Source organism: Amblyomma mixtum, chromosome 9 (assembly GCF_055824585.1).
Source record: "Amblyomma mixtum isolate Tamu chromosome 9, ASM5582458v1, whole genome shotgun sequence".
Classification (NCBI taxonomy): Eukaryota; Metazoa; Arthropoda; class Arachnida; order Ixodida; family Ixodidae; genus Amblyomma; species Amblyomma mixtum.
The window spans coordinates 119,294,057-119,305,105 of NC_143020.1; the positions used below are offsets into that span (position 1 = coordinate 119,294,057).

General features: G+C 45.9%; 1 protein-coding gene across 1 annotated transcript; it reads right to left on the bottom strand.

The window, feature by feature from the left end:
* Positions 1-1,658: 1,658 nt before the first annotated feature.
* Positions 1,659-9,009, bottom strand: LOC149330978 (uncharacterized). The gene is made up of 4 exons (XM_089559527.1): positions 8,896-9,009; positions 8,331-8,488; positions 6,510-6,583; positions 1,659-1,810 (listed from the first exon to the last, which is right to left on the bottom strand). The coding sequence occupies exons 1-4, from the start codon at positions 9,007-9,009 to the stop codon at positions 1,659-1,661; spliced, it is 498 nt and encodes a 165-aa protein (XP_089415653.1).
* Positions 9,010-11,049: the final 2,040 nt, after the last annotated feature.

The window sequence follows — 11,049 nt, forward strand, 5'->3', positions numbered from 1 at the left end:
TTGGGTCAGGGACACCTCAATCGCGCTTTCAGGAACGTGGTAATGGTGTCCACGTGCAAAAAACACTGTGCTTTCGAGCAACATTTCCTGCATAGCAATGCTAAGCCACCAGCTGTTTCATTTTTTTTTTTACTTAGGCGGGGGGTAAATGGCGATTTTTATTCAGAGGATCTAATACCTCTCAGGATTATGAGCGAATACGGTAAACATGTGCGTTCCAAAGCATGTGGTAGGAAAAAAGAACGGCAAGTGTTTGCATAAATAACCTATCGACCACTGACACCGCTATAAGGCGCTCTGTGCGGATTCTCCTTTTTCCTCGCCCACTGAACGCAATGAACCTCCTCCTCTCCCGTGGCTCTCATGCAGGAGTGTGGACCGCTTGAAAGCGTACGAGCGAAGGTGGCCCCACTAAAACTCACATCAGAAAAAAGTACTTGGCTAAAGACTATGAAGTTAGGCAAGGAAAATAAAATACCAGGGAACGGAACAAAGTCAACATTATATTAAAACCGGGACAGGATATCAGCCTTTACTATGCAACGCGAAAAATAAAAACAATAAATCAACGACCCTGTTAAAATATGCAGAACACAGTGCTTCTTAAGTTAACTAGCCAGATGAAACAATAGTGCAGACGTGTGCCTCCCACATTTGAAAAAAAAAGACCATAACACGAAATTTTTTATGCGATCATGTGGCACACTACGTTACACGAGACTGTGCGATGTCAGTGCACATTAAAGAACCCCAGGTGGTCGAAATTTCCGGAGCCCTTCACTACGGCGTCCCTCGTAGCCTGAGTTGCTTCGGCACGTTAAACCAAAATAAACCAATAAATAAACGTTACACGAGAAACCGTCCTTTGAAACTGGCTGTTCCTGGCCGTCCCAGTCACCTCTGAAGAAGAGGTCGAACCGGAGACGAAGTGTCAGCACTTATCGTCAAATGTCAATAAGTGTTAGTGTTCAGGAGTTTGAGTAGAGTCTCAATAATCCGTACAGTATAAACCGCAACCAAGCATATGTCTCGCAGAGACAAGTGCCTTCATGTCCCACGTGGGAACGTACCAATGGCGCAGCGCTACAACATTAATGTTTGCATTCAGTAACATTGTTCTTGAGAGACATTAAGAGATCGGAAGCGGGCGGAGTGGGTGAGAGAACAAACGCGGGTTAATGTCATTCTAGTTGTAATCAAGAGGAAGAAGTGGGCTTGGGCAGGGCATGTAATGCGAAGGCAAGATAACCGCTGGTCCTTAAGGGTAACGGAGTGGATTCCAAGAGAAGGCAAGCGTAGCAGGGGGCGGCAGAAAGTTAGGTGGGCGGATGAGATTAAGAAGTTTGCGGGGATAGGGTGGCCGCAGCTGGCAAAAAACAGGGTTAATTGAAGAGACACGGGAGGGGCCTTTGCCCTGCAGTGAACGTAGTCAGATGTGAAGATGATGAACATTGTCCTCTGTCTTGCAAATCAGGCTCATTCACAATGTTTATCGCAGATGTTTGCTGCACGGGCTTGAAAAATTCGTGTCAAGCAGCAACGCACAATTGAGAGAAATATGTATTTCAGCGCATCCTTTGACATGCGACACTTGGGAGCCGCCGACTGTCAGACGTCGTCGACGTGTGCACGCTGCAGGGCCCAATGATTGCGGTGCTTCAAGGCAAGCTGAATGATGGCGCCGACTTGCAAGAAGGATTGTATATCTGGTACTTGGGCGAGGTGCCGCAGTTCTCGCCGTAGATGAAGTCGCAGTAGTCCGACTGCACGTTCAGCCTGTCCGAGCTCCGCCACACCGAGCACCCTTGACCTGCGCATTTCCAACGGCGGGGAAATAAACCGCCTTTAAACAACTGCACTTTACGCGACAGCCTCTACAGCTGTATTGTACTGGTGCTCACCTACGGGGCACAAGCGTTTAGGCTAACGAAAAGTGTTCAGCTTAAGTCAGGGACAACGCAGCGAGCTATGGAAAGAAAAATCATAGGTGTAGCGTTAAGAGATCGGAAGGAGGCGGAGTGGGTGAGGGAACAAACGCGGGTTAATGACATCCTAGTTGAAATCAAGAGGAAGAAATGGGCTTGGGAAGGGGATGTAACGCGAAGGCAAGATAACCGCTGGTCCTTAAGGGTAACGGAGTGGATTCCAAGAGACGGCAAACGTAGCAGGGGGTGGCACAAAGTTAGGTGGGCGGATGCGGTGGCCCCAGCTGTCAAAGGACAGGGTTAATTGGACAGACATAGGAGGGGCCTTTGCACTGCAGTGGACGTAGTCAGGCTGGTTATGATGATGATGATGATGATTATGGTGATGATGATGTATACAGCTAATGTTGTCGGAAAGCCATCGGCGTAGCAGTAGTCGGCACCGCGTGTCGGCAATAAACGGAGGTTGCGTAAAAAAGTCGTACCATGGTAATTTGTAGTTCTAGTGATTTACGATTCATTGGCTTGTGATAGGCGATGACGAGTTGATGAAATCATTGTGATTAATTGATTACACAAATGAAAAAAGGGGGTTCAAAGGTGTCAGAATGCTCAGAATGCAAAGCCTAACCCACTACGCTATCGCGTCATACCCTTAAGGCGGGGCTTAGGTGTCCTCTTCAATTTTGTACTCATTTCTGAATAGTCTCAACTCAGCGAAATAAATTGGCTCGTTTAAAAGCCTGCACTGCTGCCTGCTCGTACTTTCATTTGTTTTTTTTTCTGTTCCGGGCCGCGTTCTCTTTCTACCAAACACAGCACGGAGACCGATAAGGCACAACAGAGAGGATGCATCCATTCTTCCGTCGAATGTTCACTTTTCGTCAACTAATACACCTGTCGCCAATTATAAATCAATGGCAAAATCCCCGCAAACTATGTCGGCAAAAAAATGCGGGCTGCAGTCATAGCTCACACTGTTACCTTTAAAAAGGACTTCGGAAGACGACACCCACGCAATGCGTATCGGACAATATATTTTGAGAAATGCCTTTAGCGGCGTATAAAACCCGTAGAATCATCGTATCACCGATGACAATTTGCCTTATAGTACTTCTGCTGCACCACGCTTCGCTGGCTGTGCGTTTAGGTCTAGTTCCTCGGCCCGCAAGAAACTAGCCCGACTGTGCTAGAATGTGAATTCACAACTTTTCTTTCTCCGTATTTTTTGTATTGTACAAATTCTAGCTCTGCGTCCCAAATTTTAGATTTAATTATACTCCATTCCCTGTACATGAGTGCGTTTGTATCCGCCATGCACCCTGGCCAATCCCCCGCCGTGGGTATGTGCCATTCAGCCCGAGAACATCATCATCATCATCATCATCATCATCAATAATCGGTGTGCTACCCTTCACGAGGGGAAAGTGGTGAGGTGGTAAAAAAATGAAAAAGAAAAGAGAGTAACCGAAAATTGAAGTCACTATGAAAATTCAGCGTTTGTTAAAGCTGCCCAATAAAACACGAGGCTGCAATACCCGCGATAACACATTACAAGAAGTTTGTGGACTGCAAAGAAGCCGTAGGGGGTCGGTACCATTGTTACCATTGTCAGGCGCGAAATTCTATATTGCAGAACTCCCCGACGCGTAAATGGGCGTCTGGCGTAAATTGCCGCATTGTACGAGGCAAGGTAGTGATGGGCACATGTGAGAGCATTGTCGTCCTGGCAAAAGGTGCAGTCCTAGCTTTAATAGTTTCCTGATTTTAGACCTCATAGAAAGCAGCTGATTGATGAGATTGTTGAGACGACGGAAAAAATTAAATATTACCCTGGCTGCGTGGGTGCATGAATTATTTTGTATGGGGTATCACAGGGTCACGTTTTTAGCAAGAGTTGTCGGACTAGTTGATCATATCCTTCCTTTGCCATAAGTTTTTTCGCGCAAAAAGACGACACATAGACATTGTCGTCTTGTCAACGAGTCGTCTTTTTATGCAAAACACCTATGGTGAATGAAGGGTCACATTTTGCTTTCGGCGCGTGCAGCATTGCAGCTGTTGTAGTTGTCATGTATGACTGACCATTCTGATTATGAAAACAAAAATATTTCTTAAAATTGCAGTAAAATTCACTTTGAATTTTCCGCCTTGTGTGTCCCCTTTGATGTGCGAGCAAATATTTACAAAAGCAAAAATCACTAATAACTGCCCTCGTTATCGAGCTACCTGTATATAGGCAGCCATGACACGAGTAAAGGAGTGGTAATTAAGTCTGTTCGTAATACTCACCATTTTCGATATACATATGTCGAACGACATTGCACTTACAGTCGGTGAAAATCATAGCGAATTTTTCCTCTGGTGCAGCACCTGCAAAAAATATAAGAAAATAAACTCGGGAAGTCATTTCGTTCCTGTACGCCAAGTTGTTCGCCTAAATTAAACAAACCAGCTCCTTTTGATTCCAAATAATTCTGTGACAGCGTTCCAGACAACACAGCAACTTTAAATGTAAACCTTCTGAGAAAATGACAACAGCAAAAAAAAATTAAAGGAGACTCTTAAGGAGGATGATTAGGAGGATGAAATACGGGGCGGTTAACCCCGAGATGAAACCATTTTTCTACCCTACACTGGGGGAAAGGGGTTTGGGGATATAACCGTAAGGAATAAAACGGAGAGATAACAAAAAACAGAAGGTGAAAAGGCTTAGGCAAAGTCATAGCCTGTCGTGCAGGCCCGACATTCTTAAGAACCGAAGGAAGGCCTGGCAAGCCCTCACCGCCGATGATCGCCGCGGCCAGTTTCCAAGAACCTTGAACACCGTTAGCGGGCGTGAATCGATATGGTCCAGCGCACGGCGTAGAAAATGCCTTGCAGAAGTGTTCGCTCGGCATTCGCGAAGAATATGAGATATGATCTCATCGCAGCCACAGATGTCACATGCAGGGTTATCAGCCATGCCTATCACAGTAGGGTAAGGTATTTGAATGCGACACCAACCAGAGGCGACACAGAAAAGTTGCCTCACGTCGGGGTAGGACGGATGGAAGGCGTAGCATCAGGTCATGATCCAGAGATAATAGATGCTGGCCGGAAGTCCACAAGGCAAGCGTGTTCTCTGGCGCCGGTGTTGGAAGCCTACCCGCTTCGGAGCTCAGCCTTAAGGGCATGGCGCGATAGTATTAATGGGTTAATGCCCATACTGTCACGTAGGGATGACGGAAGTCGAGGCAGCGAGAAGACAGCGAAAAGTTCTTCTAAAAGAAAACTTCATTAGGGGTGACCTGTGCCCACAATAGATTTAATGATTCGGCGGCGGCGAAAGTAGCCAGCTGCTCGGCGGTCATCGAAGAGAACGCCTGCAGTTTTTGGCCTCGCTCAATTTAAAGCTGGCAATTAACCTTCGAGATAATGGACCAAAAGCAACTACAGTAATCTGTAAAAATGTGGAAGCAGTTGTTTGGGGCCACGATCAATACGCGTTACAAACAAAATGATAAAGCGGTCTGCCGGCGGCTGTGAGCGCGAGCGAACAAACTTAAAGATCCGCGGCAATGTATGCGGAATTGGTCATCTCGACTTATCATAGATCCCTGGGAGTCCTCACATCACTCCTGGAGCAGTGGTCCAGCGGTTAAGCGAGGCGAAACTGCCCTGCGATGATGGCGGGTGCTGCCACCGGTGGGGATTGTGTGACCAAAGTTGCTCTCTCCGAGCAACCTCTCGCCACCAATCATTAATTAAACTCCCACCGGTCATGATGGTCCGTTTGCTCACAATCCAATGGGCAGGTTGTGATGACGTCACAAGGTCACATGACTAAGGTGGCCCGCATAGGTTGCTTCACCGGGGTTTTTAGAAGCATTAGTGCTATCGCCTGAAAATCTGTCATCCCTGGGTCGTATACGCGTCGCCAGTGGAGGGAGCATACGCGTATAACATGAGCCGATTGTTTACCATGGCGGGTGTCCGGAGGCCGGGCAGGCTCTTGTGCCCCAAGTTTGCCATAGGGCCACCCCGGGTGAATAGGGCGGCCTAACACAGCCGGCTTTTAGCTCACCACACCGACGATGACGCCGGATTTTCTGCAGAACGGAAGCCTTAACGCTATGCCGTTAAAAGGCAGCTGTGGACACCGAAAAGGCGATCTTGCGGAGCTATGCAAACCGAATTTATCTGGTGGTTTTGCTTCCCGTGAACTTTGCTCAGAGTTTTTCAGTTGCTTGGGTTTCGCTTTCAACGACCGGTTTAAGAAGCAGTGTGATTACCATGGTAAGATGTAGGGATGTACCACTGGCAACTAGAGTACATGGGTCATGGCTTCCTCAAGGAAGCTGAAGGAACTCTCACGGGCAAGCATTGTGCTTGACACAGTTCTTGTCAAGCACAATGCTCTTGACGCATTCAGATGCCCACCAGATATTTGAACATCAGGTTGCACAACAATGCAGTTTGATAAAACTGGCATATTTGCTCCCCTGAAGTGACGAATGGACTTTGGCGCAGATTCTTGCCTACTATTAGCGAAAATGAATTTTTAGTTCGTGTTCAACCGTTGCCATCCTTTTGAATGCCTACCGTTGTCGGGTTGAAAGCCGGCCTTGTTTCTGCCAGTGTAGCATGGCGAAGATGAAAGGCCTAAGTGCCCGCTCCTGAAAAGGTCAGAAAGAGGTATTACAAAAAAAAATTACGGCACTTGTATTGCAAAACTTTAATTTGAATTAAGTATTACTCCTTAAACATAAAAATCGAGCGAGGCTCCAAAGTAAGCAAAGTATTAGCGCTTCGTGGAATTACTGTCCATGCCTGAAGAAGAAACAATTTTTATTTATTTTGTGTTCTGTATTCATGTTCATCCATGTTCGTCCTCGCAGTTGTTCTTTTCCTTGACCAATTGTACTTAAAGTAAGCAACAATTCAAGGACAAACTATTTAAAAACCGCAATAGCTCTCGCCGACGAATCAAAAGTACCTCTCAGTCAAAAAAAATGTAGCTCATTTGGTCGTCGAGTGTAGATGTGAGCGTGAAGTACGGTGTAAGTAAGGCTTAGCGCATCTAGTTGTAGGCCAGGCCCTGGCTGCTGAACGCATCTATGTCTGTGTGCATTTCTGATCTTCCAGCTCAGCAGCGCGCATAGAATCCCTGGTTGTTTTCGAGGCTCGACGAGCCTCCACCCTTAACCACTTTTCCTAGCGAAACAGCTGGCTAGGCTTCCTCCACCACTTTTATAGCTTTATGTACGCTTTATGAAGCTTCAACGAGCTCAGCGCCCCTCGCCGATTTCACAGCTGGACGCGTCGTAGTGCTCGGCTGCTCTTCATGTGCCTAGAGACCAGCTTGTTGCATTGGGCGCCTTCTCACCTTCGTGTGAGGTTGCATAAAGCTCTCATGGTCGACATAGTGGAGCCTTTCGGTCTCTGGACTGAACCGGCTCCGTTCCACAGCCAGGGTGGCCCCGTTACTGGAGCCGATCATTCGGAACCACAGACGTAACAGACGACAGGTGAAGAGTCCAGAACACGTAGGGAGGGAGACTGGCTGTTATAATGGCTGTCACAGTTGCAGTAAGCGCCTTGTCCGTGTGGTTTCTTCGTTCGTCCTGTCCCTTTTGCGCTTTGTATCATCTAGTCATGTACCAACTCGCCCACCAATCGATTCTTCTGTCATAATACGCAGCGCGAGAGGCTGAGGCGGTGACCCAGTGGTCTCAGGTAGCTGCGAATGTAGCTGCCTTGCTTTTAGTTGGCGGAGATTCCAGTCTCGCTGGCTACTAAAGCGCCGAAGGTTGCTTTTTTTGGCTGGGGGCGCCATTCTGACCGAAAAAGTGGAAAGTTTTACAGTAAGTGCCACTTCATGTTTAGCCCCAGGATCACTGCTGTTTCCGGATATTGTTCGACTTATTTTGCCGAATTAAACCTTATTTTGCCGAATTAAACTGAAAGCGTCTCATGCTTAGTAGTCGTTCGGGTTGTGTCCTGCATTCCACGGTACTCGCGATGCGAGAAACATGATGTAGTAAGGTAAGGTGGTATGGTCACTGTTAAAAATCATAGTTATACAAGGTGTGCAGCTCTGTGAGAGTGCTGTGTTATATTTAGAAACTTGTCTTTATTTTTTTTTATTTTCTCACTCGTGGAGTAGTCATGCCTTGCAACGTAATGTAATTTCAACAAGCTAAATAAGAGGATGTGGTAATACTTTAGCCTGTTCGCCGTATACGCCAAAACATGCACCACCATTCAGCCTCCTCCCATTTGTCCTGAGAAATATTTTGAAGAGCTTACTAAGCAAACCTCTCCATACGGCCGGATCTCAATCATATGTTCCCGTATTTACTCTCACTACGAAGTAATCTATCTCAGAAGAATAATTTTCGCAGAAAGTGTGAAGCGTCTTACGTTGAACCCTCGTCGCCAAAATAGTAGGTGGCTGGTGTGCTAAAATTTTCATAATTGCCGGTTCGCTCAAAGCTGACGCATTTCGCCGGTCCGCCCAAAATTGGGTCGGAGTAGTAGTTCCGGTATACCATGTACAGCTTTCCAATATCAGGGAAACACTAGGCATAGGAAGAAAAAACATAACATTACCAAATAAATTTCGCACAACAATATGGAACAATTTGACTACCTATGCTTACGCATAATTAAATGATTGTGATAATTAGTTTTTAGGATATCGAATTCATTACTTAAGAGATCACTTGAGACGTAGTAGCTTATTTTCGCAGGACAGCACGATGAAATAAAAATGTTTGAACTACAGCGACAAAAAGGAATGAAACGTAAAAAGGCTCCAAATAAATGTGCTTTTAAGTCAGGAGGGCTGAACAGCCTAGTAGGTTAGATTTACACCCTCAGTAACTAAAATCAGCAAGTATTCATTGTCAAGAAGTTCGGACTTCATCATTAAGCTAGGCAAACAACTCCCGACGCTAACAATACAGAACAGCACCCCAGCGCTTACCTGGCTAACGTCTTGGAACTGTTGAAGGTCACTTCGCCGCTCAGGAAAGCCTGAAGACGCGGCGAATGCCCCCACTGCGTTTAATAATAACGTCAGTGCCTGTGCCGAAATCATATTTCTTGGGTTAAACATCACTAAATGGACCGTCACCGCGCACTGAAGAGAATCCACGTTCGCGCTTTTCTTAAGCAAGCGCAGAGGAAATAGCACACCTGTCTGCGGAGGACAGCAGCATAACACAAAACATTGAGCGTTATGAAAGGTCAATGTTGATAGCTATATTAAGCACCTAACCTAGTCAATCACGACATAAAGAAAACATTGTTGCAGCAATAAAGTGGCCCGATAGCGGTTTGACTGCGACGGTACCTGTTTCAAGGCGTTCACCTGGGATTTCAAGTGCCGTAAATAGGTGCGGGTTATGGCTTTTTCGCAGTTGTCTATGGTTTGGCTTATGGAGTTTAACGTCCGAAAGCGACTCAGGCTACGGGGAAGGACATAGTGGAAGGCTCCGGATAATTTCGACCACCGGGGGTCGAAAGCTATTCGCCATATAGCTGGAAAATACTACTGCACTTATACCGCGCCGCTTTCTAAGAATTTTAAAATAATGCCAGTACACTATCTCTACTCGTATAACTTAGCAGTTCGCTACAAAGAGCACATAACTACCTTTTAGAGTACAATGCTTTCGATCGCCAATTTAACAACACTTACATGAGCGTATCCTTCGCGTTCTGCTCATAACTGGACGGTACCTTTCGTACGAACGACGTTTGACCAGCAAATGCTCGCACAAACTCTGCCCACTCTGTTAAACTATTTTCGCCAAAATAAAGTTAATATTGAAAATGTTAATAAGAAATTAATACATTCATTCTTTCTCTCGCAAATGTAATTTTTTTCTGGTTTCCTGCAGTGTGTTCCTCCTATGTCTTTATGTATTTCTGTGGGTTTGTTACTATGGGCAATTGCTGTCATTCGCTTATCATGTTTATCATTCATATTGTGCCTTTGCCCTTAACACACACACAAAAAAAAACTGAACTAGTGTAATAAGAGCTAGCTACAATATGTGGTAAATGTACTGGTACAACTGTTATTACCGACACCTCGCTGTCTTGCCGTGTAATGGGGCCCGAGCGCCGTCAAGTGAATTAACGTTCACTTTTCGTCTCGGGTCCCTCATTTCATACTGAAATGGATATCAACTGCAACGGAAAGTTAGGCTAGTTGTTTTGTGTTGTCCATAAAACACGGATAACACACGGACAACTACACTGGCCTCTATCATTTCGCCTCCATTCAAATGCGACCGCCGCAACCGGGATCGAACCTGCGCCTTTCGGATCAGCAACCGAGCACCACAAGCACTGATCCACCGGGCAGTTATTGATATTTTCGACTCTTTGTTACGGGCTTTCTACCCCAAGCAGGCGAAATAAAACACTGGCAGATTGATATACGCCATCGATAAAGGATAATTTAGGCGTTAAGAACTGCCAGAATAAAGTATCCGGTGCGAAATATTAAATTCATATACTGCACAAATACAAATCTATGCCCATCAATACAGAGCAAACCTACGCCACGCATATAACTGGCCACAAATATCACTTTCATGGATGAATTGCCAACTAAACCGAGGTTGGCAGACTGGTCCGAAAGGAGCATTCAGGAACCGTGTCTTTTCCTATTTCCTATGACAGCACTCTGCCCGGCTACGAGGTTGTAAAATAAATGCGAGGGCATCACTGGCTTTTTTCTTCTCATTTTTAGTTTTGGTAAAGTATTTCCCAAAACCATATCCGAATAAGAGCGTCGTCTAGTGTAAGGCGGGTGGTGTACCAGCGACCAGTTTAATGAGATAGAACCGAAGTCTAGCATTTTACTCGAACGGTATGTCTCATGAAGGAGTATAGGCGTCCGCATCTGCGATGACTCTGGTAAAATCTTCGCCTACTGCCAATAGCTGCACTTGAATAACACATCGCGGGCTAGTTGGTTCATCACAAGGCAGAACAGCGCAAGCTACACAGGGACAAGAAAGTAGACGAGACACACACAGCGCTAACTTACAACTGAAGGTTTATTTTTTCAGACGCTTCGGAAAATATACAGCAGCTGTATATTTACCCAAGTGTCTGAAAAAAC

What these genes read in the sequence shown, in the direction of transcription:
- LOC149330978 (XM_089559527.1), bottom strand. Translation starts at nt 9,009, where the DNA reads ATGATTTCGGCACAGGCACTGACGTTATTATTAAACGCAGTGGGGGCA. An exon ending in AGTTCCAAGACGTTAGCCAG is followed by an intron (nt 8,489 to 8,895) that starts GTAAGCGCTGGG and finishes TCCTATGCCTAG; the next exon opens with TGTTTCCCTGATATTGGAAA. An exon ending in CGGCTTTCAACCCGACAACG is followed by an intron (nt 1,811 to 6,509) that starts GTAGGCATTCAA and finishes GGAAATGCGCAG; the next exon opens with GTCAAGGGTGCTCGGTGTGG.